At 42.3% G+C, this 21,146-nt stretch overlaps 1 protein-coding gene across 4 annotated transcripts in view; it reads right to left on the minus strand.

Moving 5' to 3' along the window:
* The window catches only part of rnf123 (ring finger protein 123), a gene marked incomplete at its 3' end in the record, with an annotated part of 161,693 nt that overhangs the window by 96,713 nt on the left and 43,834 nt on the right, over window positions 1-21,146 (minus strand). For all 4 annotated transcript variants that reach the window (XM_080774155.1, XM_080774156.1, XM_080774154.1 and 1 more), the window contains exons 26-33: window positions 20,383-20,490; window positions 19,646-19,823; window positions 18,974-19,048; window positions 14,492-14,579; window positions 13,011-13,098; window positions 12,082-12,166; window positions 5,649-5,788; window positions 1,611-1,667 (exon numbers count right to left, since the gene is read on the minus strand). In XM_080774155.1, coding sequence (XP_080630281.1) covers window positions 1,611-1,667; window positions 5,649-5,788; window positions 12,082-12,166; window positions 13,011-13,098; window positions 14,492-14,579; window positions 18,974-19,048; window positions 19,646-19,823; window positions 20,383-20,490 — 819 coding nt within the window. The remainder of the gene's footprint in view (window positions 1-1,610; window positions 1,668-5,648; window positions 5,789-12,081; window positions 12,167-13,010; window positions 13,099-14,491; window positions 14,580-18,973; window positions 19,049-19,645; window positions 19,824-20,382; window positions 20,491-21,146) is intronic.

Consider the following 21,146-nt stretch of genomic DNA (forward strand, 5'->3'; position numbering starts at 1 on the left):
ACAAGGCACATTTACACTTAGTTACTGTATAAAAAAGGAACACACCCTAATATATATTATATAAAACTAGTCGCTACAGCGAGAGCATAACTTCTGTTATGTATGCAGAAGGGTAAAAAAGCAGCATAGCACATAGATTCTGAGATGTGCACACCATAGGCCAGTGGTTCCCAAACGTTTTCATGTCAAGGACCCCCAAATTGACACTAATTAGCCCACGGACCCCAGTTTGAAAATATATGGCAGGTTATAACGTAAAAAGGTTTAAAAAAAATCACTGTGATAGAAACTTTACGTTTTTTAAGTGAAGTTTTGCTTATTCAATTACAAAGGGAAAGAAATTGCTGCCATTGCTATTGTTAGACAAGAACAGAAAGAGAGCGTCAAGATTTAACTGGAGTAAACAACTCTGTACTCATTTGCTGTGGGTCTGGTGTGGTTTAATCTCAGAGGTACTGTGCTAGAGGTACTGTGTAAAATCAATACATGAAAAGCTGTTCGAGAATATATAGTTCTGTTGCAAGAATGGCGATATGGCTGTATGTTCCATCAAAAAACCCAATAATTTCCACTGGGACATACTCGCTCCCTCTCATCTAGACTGAGTGGCAAATCATTGAGCATTGGAAGCGCTCGATGGAAATCACTAATTGCACATCATGCAGGAGGCAGCAGAACGCTGAGTTATTGAAAACGAGCTCTTCCAAACAGACACAAATAATTACCTGCATGAAAATTCTTGATAGAAAGTAGCTCATAACATGTCTATGGTGGATATTTATGAAACAAACACTTTGCAGATAGAAAGGATAATTCTAGCTTTCCGTATAGCTGCAATGTTGGTGAATTTAACGTTGTTTAGTACAATCAGATAGGACTTTTCTATTCTGGGCTGTCAAGGCCAGAAAGTCGTTTTTTACTCCCGGGTATGATGATGTCACGTGCATAGTCTCTATTGAGGCGTGCACATGTTAATGAGGTTAAACCAGTTTATGTTTAATATCAAATGCAATACATCAATACTCCTAAAATATACTATTGACAGCAGGATGCTACATCATTATGAAAAAAGTGTTTACATCGCCTTCACCTTTCCATCAGCATTTTTAATTGCCTATCTACAAGCTCACAACACATTGCATCATGACGTGTTGAGAACTTGTAGAGATTGTAGATCTGCTATTCTTTGAAAATTATACTAAATTATACTAAGTTATTATTAAAAGAATCACACCCGTGTGAAGTGAGGGGCCCCAACAACTTCGAATTCGACACACACGTTCCACACCACCACAAGGGGTGCAGACTGCAGTGCCCGGTGAAAAACCTTTTCAGATGGGGGTCCGGGGCCAAGTACAAATTAAACACAATCCATGCCACCTGTTAAACAGAAAAGCTGGCCAGGTGCCAGAGATAAGGGACAAATGAAAGAATAAATAACCATGGGCGCATCCATGTGCACATCACGTGCACGTCAGATTAAAAATTCAAATATATACTGTATATACTTTTTTTTTTCTTTTTAATAACGTAAAATTACGACTTGGCACAGAGGGTTTTACTGCTTAAAACATAACCAAACGTTCCTGGCACAGATTTAAGTACTCTACCTTGAGCTGGCGTGTGTCCACAAAGTTCCTCTCAGGACGCTCTGCAGCTTGCTGAATCTGTTGGCAAAGAGAGGAGAAGGAACCTTTCTTAAGCTTCGTTCACACCTACGAAGCTAGAAAAAAAAGCAAAGCTAAAATGATTTCTACGCAGAAAGTGGGCGTGTACAAGGTAGCTGTCAGTCAAGCGGCCTGGACTGGCTTTGAAACGAGAAAGAAAACAGGCAAAGCAAAGCTGTCCGAGAAGACACGCATTTAAAAAAAAAAAAGTAAAATAGCGACTGTAGAGGAGAAATAATTATATATTTAGTTACATCATGACCTATTTATGGATGAATAAATAATATAATCTTGGTAAACATGCTTGTAAATAACCGAACGAGACCACGGACCGGATCTCGATCCTCCCTCTTTTACCCTGGCTGGAAGTGCTCATCTTGGGGGGGGGGGGGGGGACGACGACTCTCCTCTTCCCCGGGCCACGAGCGAAACCCTCCGGGCATTTTTTTAAATAGCGGCTCTGTATGTAACGTTAATGTTGATTTAGCAAGAGCATACCGTATTTATGGAAAGAAATAAAATTGTATATATCCAGCACATCGTAAAAGCAACTAAAACAGCTTGTGTTTACGTGTGGGTTCCGGACATTCAGTCCCAAGTCTCCCGGGGAAGGGAGACCCTCGGCTTCCCTGTGTCGTCTGCTCCTCCACGGTGCTCCACCACCCCTCCCTCCCCGTTTTAGCGCAAGTTTGCTTTTTATTTAGCAGATGATGTGAAACTTGGGCCACTATAGTAGCCTAGTAGGCATACTTTTATTACTTCATAAATAATCAATATCTCACACACACACACACACACACACGGGGATTGTGGTCTATCTATCTATAAATATAGGCTATCTACTGTCTTTCAACTTTTGCTATGAGGTTCATCGATAGGCCTACATGAACGCAATAAACCAATTGAAATGATTCCCTCAAAAAAATCTTATCTATATGCGATTGGTTCATCAATACATGAATGCGATAAACCAATACAAATTATTATCTATGCGATTGGTTTATCGATTCAGAACGCAGCAAACCAATCACAAAACACGGGCAACATATTGCATGAATAGAGGGGGTACATACAACTGATATAAAGGCTATTCATTATTTTTTAAAGGTATGATTGACGGTGCCAAAGTTTCAACATACATGCAGCACTACCGACACACACACACACACACACACACACGATGGATGTGCACACACACACGACCACAGAGCACGCTGCTCCTCCCCTATTCCCGGGGGAAAGTTTGGGGAAAAAGGCAGCGGGTCCGACACGAAAAAACAACCGGTTTGAACTATGTTGTTTAGTTGTTTGTCGATCTATCTATATCTGCTAATTTATCAACCGTGTGTGTGTGTGTGTGTTTAGTCCACAATCAGCGTCAGCGACGTATAGCGTTCTGGTCAGTCCATGCTTTAATAGCTTCGGCGGTGAGAACCGGGGGGGTGACTATACTGACTGCAGGGGCACTTCTCCCCAGCCACCGTGCCAGTCCACTGGGAGAGAACTGGCTCCCAAGTGACTTGATAAAGTTTGGGGATAAAGACAGGGGGGTCCGTCCGACACGAAAACCGGTTTTAACTATATTGTTTAGTTCTTTGTCTATAGACTATATATATCTGCTAATTTATAAACCGTGTGTGTGTGTGTGTTTAGTCCACGGTCAGCGTCAGCTACGGGGTTCAGTTGTTCACCTCTCCGGTCGGTGGGAACCGGGAGGGGGTGACTGAAGGGGCACTTCTCCCCAGCCACCGTGCCAGTCCACTGGGAGAGAACTGGCTCGCAAGTGACGGAACACAACCTGTTTTCACCGCTTCGACACCTTGTTGCTCATATAAACTCTGATTTCTTTCCATAAATATGCTATGGTCTTGCCAAATATTCATTCATATTACATATACAGCCCTTATTTAAAAAGTAAATATTTTAATTCGATCTCGGTGCGGTCAGCTTTCGCCGAGGGATTCTGCTCAAATGAGCTAAAGTCCGCCTCCTCAAACCACGCTGTGCTCCGATTGGCTAGAAGCAGCTTTTTGAGGAGAAAAAAGCATGCAAAACAAAAAAAGCTGTACATTCCAAACTTCAAAACGAAAAAGCTGGTCTGCATAGAGATAACATGGGACCACAAAGCTAGAAGCAGCAGCTTCTAGCTTCCTTGGACTGAACGAGGCATTAGAGCACTGTTTCTCAAACAGTGGTCCACGGACCACTAGAGAGAGTATGCGCACGCATAAAGTGAATGGGAAATCGAGTGGCAAATCGAGTGGCAAAGTGACTTGGCAAAGTGAGTTTAATGTCGTTTGACGTTGTTTAATACAATCAGATAGGACCTTTCGGATGTACAGTATGGGCTATCAAGGCCAGAAAAGTAGTTTTTTGCCACTCAGTAGGCGTTCCTGCATAACTTCCGGGTATGATGTCACGCGCATACCCTCCATTGGTCCACCAAGGCACAATTACAGGTGGTCCACGGCATACATGTTTTCGTATGTAATATTTCATACTGTAAGTGAAAAGGAAATCTTGTTTGTTTTGTAAATGTCATTGACGTTTACAAGGGAAAATGTACATAATGTTCCTCATTACGTCTCTTTATTGTTAATGGCGTTTAATGTTTGTGTTGGCACTGTTTTACATCACCATTACATCACCAAATCAACGAGTTATATTGACTTTAATATATTAGCTCCCCTCACACAGGTGTGATTTCCTTCATACGCATGTATATTTGTATGTCATTAAATGTTCTGATGAATTGAAAATGGAGGATCCTTATGTAAACAACAAAGTATTTGTACCTACTCTGGTTCTATCCTCAAGTAGCAGTTTTTCTATCAATCAATCAATATTATTATATTATTTTTCCATTCCCCGGCCCCTTAGGTTTCTGACAATGTGGACCCCTGAACAATTTATTTCAATAGCCCTGAAAAAGAATGAGCGAGCTGCTTCGGTGCTGAACAATAATAATTTTCTTGACCTCCAGTTTAGGGAGACTGCTAATTATGCATGTTTGTACAGTAGATACTGTATAGACTTAAAGAAGAACAAAATCCCACACCTTTTTGCCAGTGGTAAGTGTGATGCCATCTAAAAAGGTAACCAATCTAAAGGGCTGGGCTGACCTGACAAAAATTACACTGTGAACAATTCTTATCAATTAGCATGATGATCACATAAGTATAAAAAACAAAATCTAATCCAACCACCAACATCACAATGTACTAAGGTCAGCCTATAAGGCTCTATATGAGTTAGACGGTCCAGGGCCACTCTACTAGCACAAGGTAAATTCCGTTTTAGGGTGGACTTTCCCTTTAAACCTTGCGGTGTCCATTAGCTGTGTGAGGATAGATTTATGGGCAGCTCCCCTGCTGCCAGCTGATTGTCAGCCTGCCAGGTGCTGAAAGGAAACAAGCCAATCAGTCATCCTGGATATCAAGCAGTCATGCAGAGTGTAACACTGGAGCTCCCACTAGAGCCTGACTGGCGACACACGTTGGTCCTCGACTACCTATTGGCTATTACAGATTTTTTTTGGGCAATATTTTGTCAAAAAGTCTAACGTATTTTATTCAATTTAAAAACGCATAGATTTGCATAAAGATTCTATTTACTTAAATAATAAAAATGAAACATTTTTTTTAAATAGATACAAAATACAGTAGTTTGCATGTTCTCCCCATGTGCCCTAGGCCTCGGGTAGGTAGTACAGTTCGGGCTCTCCCCATGTTGGCAGATGGAGATTAGTGACCAGGATTGCATTTTAGGCAACGGGCACCGGGTGAAAAATGGGTTAAAAAAGTGTGGGATGAAAATTTGAAGTAAAAAATAAAAGACCCAACCAGAAATGCCAGGTTGAAAGTGGCACACTTGTTAGTTGAACCGACTTGAAATTCCTTAAAGTAATAGTCAACCCTAGTCAAAAGCTTACGGTCACCCATCGGCTCACATGGTGCCTTGCTCAGAGGTACATTGTCTTACCTCCTGGATCATGCCTATGAACTCAGAGAAGGCCCAGTTGAGTTGGTTGAGGACACTGTTGAGGAAGGAAGCCGCCATCTCTTTGTCCACACTCAGAAGTTCTGCCATGTGTCTCTGAAGCAGCAGCGACGGACAGGGCTCTGAACCAATCACACAAGGTTGTACAGGTCAATGGCCATTCAGAGGAGCACATACCGCCATGTGAGGGTGTCTTTGTACTGAAACAATAACTCTGTATTTAGAGCAACAATGATGGGGAAAAGGCTCTCAAATGATGAAGTGATTACTAGCAGTGAGACAGTAGTATACATAGGGTAGAGTAGCTCTCAAACGGTCATAGCAGAGGGTTTTGGTCATAAGAAAGAATACTTTCCCTGGTGGACGCACTCTGAGCCTCCCACCACACGTATAAAATGCACTTTTTGGCCAGAAAGGGATTTTTTTTTTCACCGGAAGGAAAAGACTTGTCTATGGGATTTTCTCTTGGCAATGTTGGTAGAAGGCAGAGTGGAGTAACTGCGCCCTACTAAAAGTATTTTTCTTCCGGTGGAATTGGCTATGGACCAGAGCTAAGCAGAGAACAGTGATCCAAGTGCTATTATAAATATTTTTGAGTGGTGCAACCACTCCTATAGACAGCAATGTGTGTCTGTGTCCCTTTGTCCGAGCACGGAAATAGTATAGTCACCACCAAGTGTCACTGTTGTGCAGCCTAACACACAGAGGCCAGGGAGGGCTTGTACAGTACAGTACAGTACAGTACAGTACCACTCATTTCAGACATGATTTTCATCTTGATTTTATTGTACGACAAAAAAGTATTCCATTATTATTCTATATTACAGTAATTAGCAAGGATTGGTTGGGTGAAGAACTACTGGAGGAGTGCAACAGTTAACAGACTCCAAATTTGGCCAAGGTTTAATCCTGATCCAGAGCCCATTTGAGTATAAAATTAAAGTTAAATATTTAATGCCCCTTGACTTTAATTATACATTTAAAGTTAAATATTTCAGTATTTCAATTATAAAACATAATGTATGGGGGGGTGGACGACAACTCATGTGGTCTACTGGCAATGTGCACAAGGAAATTATTGAATTGGTCCAGCAGTTTGCCAAGATTAGCTCCGGAGACATGGACACACAGCAGACATACTCTGCTTGCCTCTTAGAAGCCACGCCATAAAAATGTCTCTAGCACACTTGAAATCTAGACATCACTTGTCTAGCCTTCACCTAATCCTTTCTACCCCAGAACATTCAAAACAATTCTACATTGGGTGTGTAATTCACAGTACTGCACAGGTTGCTTAGATCATAAACTGAGCATGTGTGTTTATTCCCTGGTAGAACACCAGGGATAACTTAGTTCACCTTAGAGACAACAACAGCCATCACTTTCAAATCTAATTATCAGGGATAGAAGACAGAGGACATTGCCTTGATACAACTATTATGGCAGTAACCAGGTAGCAGAGACCAAAATGTGTGTAATTCTTGTGAAATGCAGGCCTTTAAGTATTATGACACCTTTATCTAGCGAGAGGGGAGAATAACATAATATAATAAACTTGTCAATAGGTGCTTGAAGTGAATTAGTGAAAACGATGTAAAGGGAGGTGATGAAAGGTGAGGACAGACGAGAAATGATAAAAAGTGCAAGATATTCTGGATGAACAATGCCAAAACATTTAAGCGAGAAGAGTAGCTGAAAATGCTGCCAGGAAAAGCAAACGACTAAACAATGCAAACCACACAAAAAAGAAGAGAAAACAAATGATTAGGCTGTAGGGACACGTTGACAAGCAGTAGGTCAACACATAACCCTTACTCCCAATAAACAATCGGATGTCAGGACCTCTGCAAACAAGTGCCTTTGGCTATAATTATTAGGAGCTGCTGAGGCTGTACTTTAATGTAGGGTCTACTGGGAAGCCACAGGGAGAGATTACTGGCATCGGGAAAATGGCTGAACAATGGAGGGGGAAACAAACGAGAGAAGCATTAGGTCAAAATAGAGGCAGATGGAGGCAGGCGGGAGAGAGAGAGAGAGAGAGATAATTAAAAAGAGAATTTAAGAAGAGCACAGACCGCAAGAGGAGAGGACGGGAAAGGAGCGACAGGGAAAGAGAATTTATAAAAGGAGGAAGATGAAAGGACAGAGTGGGAGTCGAGTGACAGGGAACGTACACGACGAAACGGAGAGTAAGGAAAGACTGCACAGAAAAAAGGGAGATGGAAATTAAGCAAGGCGACTTAGGATAAAGCACCAAAAATGCTGATGATGGTGAAAAGGCAGAGGAGAGGAGTGGAAGCACTGGAGTGTCTCACTCCCCGAGAGGGAGGTGACAAGGGAACACAGAGTGTTCATATCATCTCCCCTTGTCTTTCCTATTTTCTCCCCTCTTCCTTGTCCTCTGTTTCTTCACAGATCCCAGAGGGAGTGAGGGAACCCCCCCTTCCCTGCTCTCTTTCTTCTTCACTGGAGTTCACTTATAGATAGGAAAGTGTGGCTAAAGTGCTAGCTAGAGTGCCAGCAAAGGGTATACAAACTTAGTATACGAGAGAGAGAGAGAGTATACGAGAGAGAGAGTATACGAGAGAGAGAGAGAGAGGGGTGGTGATCTCAACAGGCATCCAGAGTGATGTCTAACATCACAAGCTGGACAGCTGTCCGCTACAAATACATGACTGGACTTGATGTTTGTGTTGTATCAATGTTGCAGAGGACTTACACTAAGCATCGATGTTGAGGTACTGTACACCTCAACGTCGATGAGACTCAAAAAGGCACAGAAGGGCTTAATAATGATTGTTCATGAGAAGAATAGAATACAAACAGCCCTGGTCCATTAACACTGACATTCCTGACATTTGGACAAAGGCTCACAACACAATGTATGGCCATTCATTCAGTTTTCAGTCTCTCCGTCTCAAACATGAAATTGTGCAAATGAACACAAAGACACAAACCAATGAAAACACACAACTCCGAAAGGGCGCTCCTCAGAGTGCAGGTTAGGCAGAATAGATGTGGCCTAAAGGAAACGCCAAAAGTTTCACTGTACATCCCACAATTCAAATAGCTATACGTCGCACACCTAGATTAGTGTAAAAGAACTTGCGCACACCAGGGTAAACTTTTTTGTTTTTGTTTTTCCAGGCATGCCTGAGGAAGGTCCACGTGTGATAAACGTTGCTTCACAAGAGTTATAGGTCAAAATGTAACACGTATAACCACAATGAGGCTGATCAGTCCGACACACACACACACACACACACACATGGCGAAAACAAAGTATTCACCTCCCAACCTGGCGAAGACAAAAATTAAGAGAAAGGAATACCTATATGTACACCCATGGAAAAAATTATAAAATGTAAACATGCAAACATCTGCAAAAACACATTGATCTTTTCATGTGAGGCATTAGTGAAAGATAATTAGAGTACTTTGTTCTCTGTTCTCCCTCTCTCTGGGGCTCTGGAAGCTATGGGTTTGTGTGTGCGCCTGTGTGTGCGTCTGTGTGCGTGTGCGTGTGTGTGTGTGTGTGTGTGTGTGTGTGTGTGTGTGTGTGTGTGTGTGTGCGCCTGCGTGCTCTCTGAAGCAGCATTTGCATTAGCCAATTATAATAAATCACTACTTAAGCACTATGCAAATAACAGTTGCATAAGAGGACTGGCTGGAAGGAGGGATGGGAGCAGGGCTCTCTACAGGGACAGCACACAGAAACAGGAGGGTCAATTACAAGGTCTCATAACCACTTGAACCCCATACATACGTTGTTGTTGAGCAGAGTCCTGCAGGGCTCTATACTAGTATATTAAATACAGTATCTCAATACGAGTCTACATTGAACATCTTCGCTGAAAATAGCCAAACTTGTAGATCTGCTATTTTCCTGCGAAATCTCCCCCAGAATACGGATGCTAGGGTTTAAGTGGTTAATAATGCCAGCAGGGTATGGGGTTCAACTCCCACTGGGAGAACCTATTATTATGAAAAGATATCCCCTAAAAACAAACACACACACACACACACACACACACACACACACATACACACACGCGCGCACGCACGCACGCACACGGCAAGAAAGTACTTTGCACCTGTCTCAATTAAATGGCAAGCATTGCTACCAGGATAATAATAATAGCACTATAAGCGAAGACAGAACAACATTAATCAACAAACGAATGAGAAACAAACAGGGAGGAGGGGAGCTACAGTACAGTGATAACTTACTTTGAAAACTAGCAATTGACAAATCCCCTGTATTGCATGCAAATGAAAGGCAAACAAATTAAAGTCAATTATCATGCATGGAGGGGGGGTCATCCAAAGAGAGCACAGACATGTAGATTATGATACATTACATTACAACATAGAAACAAACAGCATGCTGAAAACAAGATTACGAGTTCGTGCATGGTTTAACTGCCCACCAATGCACCATTGTTGCGGAGTGAATGGTTTAATTGTGTGAATCGCTAGCTATGAAATTATTTAAATAGATAGAATTCTGGCTTGCGGATTTTGGAACCCGGTGCCAATGCCTAAACTGTAATCCTGGGCGCTACTCGCCCTCTGCCGACCTGGGGAGAGCCCAGAACTGAGCTCATGACAGGGGGGAGTTTCCCCCGGTAGGACGTACAGTAGCGCATGGAAGGAACACGTTATTCCAACCAATTCCTTTCTCCCTTATCAGGCCCACCGGGTGACCAGGGGGGAGGCAGTATGGAGACGAGGATTACTGCATGTTTTTGCCATACCTTTGGTATGGGCGCTGATGACGCAGAGGAGAGAACCCCCCCAGCGTCCCCTGCGGGAATAGATCCCAGGACCTTCTAGATGTGAGGCCGATTGCGCCACCAACTGTGCCGCCGACTAAGCCGGCATTGTGTTTGAAACTGTATACAGTAGGTGAAATGTATATGCTTTGCTTCCGACATCAAGAAGGGTCATTTGTTATCGTTATACCGGTAGTTAACTATGCAATCAGGATTATATTACCAAAAAACTTACAGATAAGATATCAGAATACCTGAATTTGTTTAACAAAATGGCCAAAAAGACTGAGAAGAGAGTGAGTCCTCATGATGATCAGTGAACAATGACTGTGATCAGAAACCCATGTTGTAGAACGTTGCTGTCGGGCGGAAACCTAGCATGTCAAAACAGTTGAAATGTGTATATGAGGTTTCTGCCCCACAGCAACGATGACAAGTGAAGTCACAGAATGTGTACGCATGTGTCCCAGTTATTTAAAGCATCAAAGCGGGGTGTGCGTTTGTCCTAAGTTAAGATATCAATGTCTTTGTTGTCTCCTATTAATAAACGCAGGCCTGTCCAACCAGCCACCTGACAGCCTGACTGACTTGCTGCTCAGGAAGAAATATGAATTGTGACTTCATGAAAGCAAACAAAGAAAAAAACGATTGCTTTCATGTATTTGAACATACACAATATCACAAACTAACAGTGGGGGTTCACACTCGCACAGCACACACACACACACACACACACACACACACACACACACACACACACACAAATAAATAAATCAACAGAAATAATGGCTCCATGAGTGCTGCAGTACAGATAAGCCTGGTGAAGACAGGTGGTCATGGCCTCAAGTTAATCATGGAGATGGATGAAAGTCAACAACAAAACAAAACCGAGAGCAGAGCCATGATCAAACACCCTCATAACAAGAGAGAGGCGGAGAGAGGGACAGAAAAAGAGACAGATGGAGAGAGACAGAGAAACAAGACAGTGCTTAATAATGCCGTGGCTTCCTTGTGAATTGTCGGACGTGATGACAAATAAGGTGGGACGGTGGATATGGGATTATGAATTCACAAAAAGTGACGATAATATTAATAACAACAACAATACATTATTCAAAATATGTGACAAATATTCTGAAATGTACTTCCTCTGAACTGATCTGTTCTGTGGTTTGTGAGATTATGTGTATTCCTGCACTACCTGCATCGAGTGATCTTGGTACATAGAAATTGATCTATTGAAGATCTTGACTTTCAAATGTAATTTTGTTGTTGTTTTTTATTGTACTGTTGTATTGTTGTATGGTGCTTTCTGATTTGGCAAACGTATGTTTTCTCATGCCAATCAGCAACAAATTAACAGACACACGCGCGTGCACACAAACACAGAAAGACGGCTTGGTAGCACAAATGATTGATGAGAGAAAGAGAGATGGCGACATCCAGGGTTCGATTTGTAAATGAAATAAAAATGGATGGGAGGGGGAGCTAGGGGGGTATTCCTCTTAACTTCTTAAGGCCTACATACTTCCTCGTACAACTGAAAATAGCTGCCCTACAACCTGACAACATGTCGTGATCTTGGAAGTCTGCTATTTATGCTATTAAGACATAGTAATAGTTAGAAAGTGACCACCCACTCTGTAGGCTGGGCAGGTTGGCGTCTTCCGGTTTGGTTTTCAGCAGGTGAGGCAGACGGGTGTATCTGTAGCCAAAACCACAACCCTGGAACACAACACATGAATCTCTTTCATTGCTGGAGATGCAATGGACATCACAGAGGCAATGGACTTTATAGTTAAGCGATATGTGACTACAAGCATAACATCCACTTACACCCCATATGGTTGAGCAGAATCCCCCAGGATCTATGCTTGTGTCTTTTCAGTTCTCTGTGACAAGCAAAAGCTTTCCCCATAATACGAATACTGGGGTTTAAGTGTGTATGCTTACAATCAGATAACATGCTTGTATGCTCATGAAACTGTTTGCAAATAACCATAATAATATCACACACATACAAACACTGTGTGTGTGTGTGTGTGTGTGTGTGTGTGTGTGTGTGTGTGTGTCTCACATACAAACACTGTGTGTGCGTATCCCTGCTCTGACCTCTGCAAATATAAATTGATTGTATTGTTCCACTTTTTGCTTTGGCAACGTAAACATATGTTTTCTCATGCCAATAAAGCCCTTTGAGTTGAATTGTGTGTGTGTGTATGTATGTATGTATGTATGTATGTATGTGTGTGTGTGTGTGTGTGTGTGTGTGTGTGTGTGTGTGTGTGTGTGTGTGTGTGTGTGTGTGTGTGTGTGTGTGTGTGTGTGTGTGTGTGTGTGTGTGTGTGTGTGTGTGTGTGTGTGTGTACACAAGCACGTTGTGTGTGTCTATTCTCATTAAAAGTCAGGCTTGCATTGAGTAGTATTTGCAATTAATCATTCGTCACCATTTTAGCCCTACCTGAGGCACTGGAACACAGTGATTTATGGCTCATGTCGCTCTTCTCTCCTTCGGGTCTTCATCAGTGTGTGTGTGTGTGTGTGTGTGTGTGTGTGTGTGTGCGCTCACCCTCCAAAGTCTGACCAGTATCCAGTTGGTCTGAGCCCAGGGTCTCTGCTCATATGGAGCCAACAAGTTCCTCATCATAGCCACCCGTCTGAAACACACACACACACACACACACACACACACACACACACACACACACACACACACACACACACTAACAGTGTTGTTGTGTTCTGTTCAGTGAATGTTCCCTGTTTTCACCGCTGGGATTGCTTTCTGGGAGCAGAGCCTTCAGCTCCTCCAACACACAACAGATAATTGGCAGTATTGCAGGTGTGAAGGGCATTGTGTCCTCATCGTTGCACTAGCAACTGGTCGTTCTGGGGGGGCGTTGGGAGGGGAACATAACATGAACCTCTGATGAAAGTCCACACTGTCAGGTGAAAAGAAGCGGCTGGTGAGAATAAAACATTCAGAAGCCATTTCATTATCTACCTCATGACAAATGGATCCCTGAATGAGGGGGCGGGGTGGTTTTTTGGGGGGGGTTAGCCAACCTGTAAGTTTGCATTTCAAAATACTCGTGGACAGTGGAAGCTAGGGTTTGAATACTGGCTCAGGGTGTGCTTTCGTATTCATGCCTACACCACCCGTGTCTGTGCTGTCACACACATTAATGAAACACTTGGCGGAGGAAGGTGCAACAGCACTGGAGGAGGCAGACACAGCATCCTTCTACTTTTGACTCATCTAGGACAGGCTGTCTGAATATATATTAAAAAAAGAAAAGGTCATTCAAATTTTGACATATTTTTTTATAGCAGCTTTAAGTCAAACGCAAAGGAAAAAATGTGCCCACAAAGATCAATGGTGCCAAGACTAATTTGGTGTTGAACTGAAAAAGAAAGAAAGAAAGAAAGCCCTCATGGAGCATTAAAACACTACTAGCTATGTTCTATGAAGTCGTAACCATGTTTTGGAACTTGATAAATGCTAGTCCTGGATAATGATTCAGCCCAGTGGGCCCAGAAATTGAATATTCACTCATGACAGATATGTCCAATAATAAAACCAAAGCTATGACCCTCTGTATAAGACATGAGATTAATATAAACGTGTCCAAAGACGCCAAGGGACTGAATATTCAAACAGGCCAATGAAGGAGCAAGCCAGGTATAGCCCAGGTATATTGGGCTAAATTTGGCCATAGCAACTTGCCCAAATGTGCTGACATCATCACATTTGGGAAGGTTGCTATGGCCAAATTTAGCCCAATGAGTGTTTATGCTTGTTAATGCTTGGAATGGATTCAGCATCATGAGAACCCCCTAGTTTGACATTACTACTACTTAAAGCATAAGGACATTTAGAAAATATTGCCTTATAATAGGAAGTCAATGTTGGCCATACTGTAAAAGCCATTTTCAACACTTTCCCCAAAGGACAATTCCAGGCAAAAAAAAATTCTGTTATTCAGGATATATTGAAGATACAAAATCAGCTGAGTTTGGGTTTTTTGCAATTAGTTTGAGGTTACTCACTGTTCTTCTGGAATCCTCTCCACCGCTCTAAGGGATTGTGGGTAGCAGACGTAGCTGGCTAGCGCTTGCATCAGTGAATCTTTGATGTCTGAGAGATTGAGAAGAAATGCGAGAGTAAACAGAGAGAAAGGAAGAGAACATGTTAGCGACTTTGTCAACTGCAAAAAATTATAACAGATTGAAATGCAGAGTGACAAGAGTTGTGAGTCAAGATAACTTATTTAAAAGAATATGTACAGTATGTACCCATTCAAACACAGATTGAAATGCAGAGTGTCAAGATAACCTTTTTTTGTATGCAAGTATGTACAGTATGTACCCATTCAAACACAAGGCAAGTTGACTGAATACCTTGTGCTCGCTGCGTTGAATTAAAGAAGAAGAGGACGGACACAGACTTTAGAATTTATTTAATACTGAGCACGGTTGTGCACCGTTGACTTTGGGGAGGTTATTGTTTGTATAGACGTCACGTTGCAACACAAGGCGCTACAGAGAGCATTGGGACTGGTTTGGAGCGGGAGAGGGGTTTGAAAGAGAATATTGTTTGCTGATTTAAGATTGTTTTCTTGTTTATTTATTTTATTTTATAGGGAGAGAAACGGGGACAGACACACTTTGCCAAGCTTACAGACTATAACCCTACGATCCCGTTGTTTTTGTTCCTTAGTTAATGATTTTCCATAATGTATAAAGGGCGATTGTTACAACAAGATGCTGTGGTTGTTAGAGGTCAGGTTTCAGACTGACCCTATTTAATAATATTCAATATAACAGCTGCAAATGATAGTTTATTGACGTGGTGTTGATTAAACTTTAACAGTGAAACAGAAGGCCTAATGATAATTTCACTTTAAGAATATCCACTATATCACTGCAGGTATCAAGAGCACTTATTATTCAAACATCCATTCTAAAAATCGATTCTGTAAAACCGTGTTGAAGTTGAGACACTGTATATTGATACTGTAGTTCTTAAACCTACTGCCACCTAACCCACCATCCTTAACTGTATTGATGCCGTCTGTCTCGACACATAGACATGTAACTACCTGCGACCAGTAACCCATTAAGACCTGAACCTGAGGCCGCTTTCACACGTTCAAGATTTTTCAAAACATTTTCAAAAATTAAATAGCAGATAACCTTGTATATCTGCTATTTTTGAATAGCCAACACAAAAATATAAAATGGCACAGATGCTTTGCCGGCACAAAATGTGCAACAGGCACAAAATATTTGCACTAAACAATGAAACACAAAATATTTGCACAAAAGAAATGAAACACAGACGTGCTCAAACTAAACGTAAGGTGGGGTGATCAGCACGTTGATCAGGTTGATTGACACAGACGTGCTCAAACTAAACGTAAGGTGGGGTGATCAGCACGTTGATCAGGTTGATTGAGCTGGGTTCCAGAGAGGTAGCCTCTCGCTAGATTAGAGCGGTCACCCTGAGACCAGCAGACCACAAGACTGTCACTCAGCAACAATGTCTGTTAATAGCCAGCCAAGAATCTCACTGAATGGAATGAATTTAAAGCAGAGTAGGGCAAAGTTTCTAGTAAGAAACAGGAACTGTTATGAATGGGAAATGGTAAAGTGCTTTACATCGATTGTGCATTACATTCACCCATTCACAAACACATTCATACATACACCGATTAGGGGTTTAAGAGTCTTGCTCAAGGACACTTCGACTAACTCTGAGGGAGCCCGGTATCGGACTGGGAACCTCAGGGTTTCCATCCGGTCGCTCTACTGGTCACTCTATGCCTGAGCCACTGCCGACCCTTATCTTCTTGTTTACAATTCAAAACTTACAATTAAAACTTAAATGATTAAGAAGCTACTGAAACTACAGTAACTATACATCTGTATTAATTTGGTCGTCTCCTTTATATGGCCTGTCCAGAGAAATCCCCTTGCCATACTGGGGTCTTCAGCATTTTGTCCTACCAACTGATGGACAATAAACAATATCCAGAGCCTTTGTCAGTTACACACAAAGTCACTATATTTCACTGTGTCCTCCGCTTTTCTTTTTGTGTGCTTGTTGCACACACCAACAGGGTCTTATTAACCACCTGGCGTTCCTATTTTGGGCATGTCACACCATTTGCCAGTGCTTAAGTAACCCTGCGTCACCAGGCTTTGCACATGCCGGAAAGCCCGGTTTTATTCTGTATGGACCAGTGTGATCAAGTGTAGACACCACCTACTCAAGAGATCACCTACTAATATCTGTAAGAAATATTATTGTTCCCCCGCATGAATGTCCAATCGAGTAGCCTCGTCCAACTACTCACTACGAGTTAGGATAGTTGGTGATGGACAAGCCAATCAAAGTATACCAAGATATACTTGAAGAAACTTGCTGAATTAAATTCATATTCCACAGGTTTATAGGTAGGCCCTACTACCATTATTCCCCTGGTTATTTTATGGCCCACAGTAGACCATAATTATGTGTCTGCTGCCAATTCTCTCTAAACCGGATCAGAAAACTGCCAAGTGAGTTGATCTCAGTCCAAGGCTAAAAGGGGAATACCATTTCATTTTCAATGTGATCAGTGACATCACGTCGGTGTACCGATTACACAACCATAAGTTCTAGACCTCCAGTTGTAGGCTAAAAAAGAAGGGGGGGCTTTCTTTTTGTATTATTTCATTATTTTCATTATTTTGTATAAGAAAATGAGTGGTATTCCCATTTAAATGTTTCGAGACCAGGGGTGGAGAGAGGTAACTAACCCTTGAGCACAATTCAGGCCAAACTGACAGTGTAGTTTAGTGCATCTTTGTAGAGTCTGGGTGAGGACGTGAGGAGACTTTGTGGTGCTTCAGATTAGGCCTGAGTGTGTGATCGATGACTGCGTTTTCGTTATCGTGACTGTCTTGAGTGCGTCTACCTGACGCTCCAATGAACTAACAGGTAGCAATCTAAGTATGGAAATAAGAGCTAATAGGAAGAAACCAACAGGATGAATACATAAATAGATTGCACGCGCACACAACAACTATTTCCACCTAGCCTGACACTTGGCCTGAATTTTCATTTAGTTTCATATTTGCTATAATGCGTGCTGCGTGGCTAGTGATTCAGGGCTGGAGCCAGGCTACATGCCACCAGCACTTTGCAAAGAATCACAATGGAGCAGACTGCAAAAACCAACGCTAACATATTCTCACTACAAGGTCATATAATGTATTATTCATTATGGTACATAAACTGATACAACGCAGCAGTTAGTCAGACATTAGATAGCCAGACAGACATTATGCATTGACGCACACATCACGCAATACAGTATACAGCTTTGTGTATCTGCTGAACCGATTTGTGAACTGTCAAAGCGAGTAAATCATTTGAATTGAACATATGTTTTAAGAAAAATCTCAGATAAGCAGACTGTAGGCAGCAGCAGCTCAACTGAAATTATCATTATTATGTAAATGAACAGACATACTGTATTAAAAATGGTCTTTAATATTTAGTTAAAGTGCCAGGCCTTCTTTAACTTCTTCTTTACTTGTATTTCTCTATACAAAAATCAGACCCGTCTGAACTGAGTGGTGCTGTTGGGGTGTCTGACTAATGGTTCTCGGACTATTGGGGTAGTTTAGACACACTATTGGTCCGACTGTCATTAGACCGACAACCTACCTCAAACCCTAACCTAACCCTAACCGCAAGCACCGGAGCATATATGTCTGTACTGCCTCGTCTGTCATCATGCACCTGTGCATGTGCTACACCGTGGTCTGTATACTGCACTGTGCTCTGTGCTGGTGTTACATTAACACTAAAATCTCAGCTACCCATCATGCACCTGTGCACAGTGTGAAGCTCAACAGTGCCACTTTGTCTTTGTTGGGACTCTAAACAGACACACATTACTGTTCCTTGGAGTCGCTGCACCACTCAAAAATGTTATTTCAAACAATGTTTTGAAGCCCTATGAGTCTTTTTTAGGTTAAAAACCCTAAATGAGATCCACGGGTAGCCGCTAAATTCCATCCTTGGCATGGAAACATTTGGTAATCCCTGTTCCAATTATACTAATTAGTTCATTGAAAATCAGACCATCCGTTCTCAATTTTGACCGTGACTGCAACCTTGACATGTTGTCCTTTTTGACCCAACACTTTATTGTCTCTTATCATCTTGCTATAAGCCGCAGCGCACACACACAAACAGACAGATATGACACATATCCTTCCATGCATTGCTGCAGGAAGGGTAACAAGACAGCAAATGCACTCTGAGAATGACACATGCGTGCTTGCATGCAAACACCACCATAAAAAATGCATCCCACCTTCTATAAATTTCAACAACTATGCGAGTTAAACCTACCTGGACCTGATGTGTGTGAGTGTGTGTGTGTGTGTGTGTGAGTGTGAGTGTGAGTGTGAGTGTGAGTGTGAGTGTGAGTGTGTGTGTGTGTGTGTGTGTGTGTGTGTGTGTGCGTGTCTCACCAGTGCCAACAATACGTGGATCAGCAAAGTGCTTAGCGAGGATAGCAGCTAGTTGTGTAAGGGTTTCTTCATAGCCTGCGAGGAGGGAAAGAGAGGAGATAAGACAGTTTCACACTTTTGCACAAGAAATGACAAGACCGTTTGTCTTCCACATTTTACACTATATGCCCTGAAGACACTTTACAACATACAAAACCTTTAGGATCCCTTTGAGCAATCTCCTCGTTGACTATTAACATACGTTCTTGAGTCACTCTGGATAGGAGCATTTGCTAAATGCAGTGAATTGTTAACGAATTAGAATTTTGTAGACACTTTCATTAGGTTTATCCATGCCAGGGCTGAAATCTCATTAGAGAGCACTCATGGTGGGAAAAGAGGGACTGCTGATGCAATCAGGGCTTATCCGTTTTTAATTTAGAAATAATTTAGAAATGTTTGTTGATTTGACATTGTGGACTTTTGTGTAGACTTTTGTGTAGATCGGTGATGGAGGTTGAATACATGTCATGTATGCATGTCACTGTAGACAAAACACAGCTAAACACACAAATAGTTCACTGCCTAGTGCCTACTGTAGTAGCGCCTCTATTTTACTCTCATTCACTTCACGCTAGCTGATAAATTTGCATGATAGCTGGTGAACAGTTGAAACGGAGTGGTGTGAATGACCTGGTAGCTCCTCCATGCTGTTGGCAGGGCTGAAGTAGTTCTTGAGGGCGCTGTATGCGTTCATAGCGACATTGAGGTAGAACTCTGGTGCGAAGGCGAACAAGGAGCCGGTGTTGTCAGCGTGCTCGATGGTACGTATACATACGCGAAGCAGCCAGTACACATCCAACATCTTCTCCTGGAGCGGGAGAGGGACAGAACCATATTGAGTGAGACATGGGGGGGAAAGATGGATCTTCAAGTGGACAGAAAGAGGAAATTAAAACAAACAAGATGACACGTGTATCATTAACAGCCAGGTGAAACAAGCGTTCTCTGTTGTGCATCTGTCCCCCTTTTCTGCAGCGTTACAGACTCCGGGTTGAGACTAGAGTTATAATATATCTAGAGAGTGGATGAGGAGCGACAGGCCCGCCCCGCCACCCCGCTATTCACAACAATAGAAGTCTGGGGGCTTGGATGAGACTTCCGCGAGCCGTTCCAGAGTATGGGGTCAGAATCCCATTGGCTTAGGCGGCGTTTCAGAGTATGGGGTCAGACAAGGCCAGCCCAATCAGGACTAGGTCGCCCAAAGGTCCTCATAGCCAACAGCAGCGATCATAAGCCAGGTTTCACCTGGCAAAAATAGATAATAATGAAGAGAGTGCGCACACACGTATGGGCACGCGCACACACACACACACGCACACGGGCACACACACACACACACACACACACACACACACACACACACACACCTTGGAGTAGATGGTGGCGTTGATCCAGGCCAGTCTCCTACTGAGGTGGTTCAACTTCTCAGAAAAAACTTTCTGGCTCTTCTGAAGCTCATCTAGGATGTCTGCTCTCTGGAGGAATGATGAGGGGAAAGCAAAGCTTATTTATTTAAGATTGTATATGAGGAATTTACACTACTATCACAGAACTGTGTAGTAGATTCAAGCTTAATTCATGCTTGAATCTGTGATTTTCAACTGAAAGAAAGTGACACATTTCTCGGCTGAAAATATGTTGTTTTTGCTGAGCAACAGAGCAGGTGGTAATGAGCCAGACCCACAACATGGTATAGGTCAGTGCTTATGTGGCTACAGTATATAAAGTGTGGCACGATAGACATCTCCTTTTTTGTCATTCCACATGACATAAATGACACGTAGCCATGCAGATAACTATTCCACAATCTCTGCATGCTATATAGTCTGGAACTACACTTCCCGAAATCCGAGTAAGAAAGCTGCCACTTCCGTTCATGAAAATACATTGAAAAATATCTTTATTTATTTATTTTGAATCTCCATTTCTGCTAAGCAGCAAGCTATATATGCTTAGATGATTTAAATTTATATTAGGATAAATGTGCACAACTGTAAAGACGAAATGGAAGTGCAGAGGAGGCTTCACTTTTACTCATGATCAGAGCTTCCGTTCTCCAGACTGTATGACGGAAGCATTTGAAAATTGCAACAGACTGGCAACGCGAGACTCGTGGATACACACACTAGGA

This window comes from Protomyctophum bolini (genome assembly GCF_963924005.1).
Source record: "Protomyctophum bolini genome assembly, chromosome: 2".
Lineage (NCBI taxonomy): Eukaryota > Metazoa > Chordata > Actinopteri > Myctophiformes > Myctophidae > Protomyctophum > Protomyctophum bolini.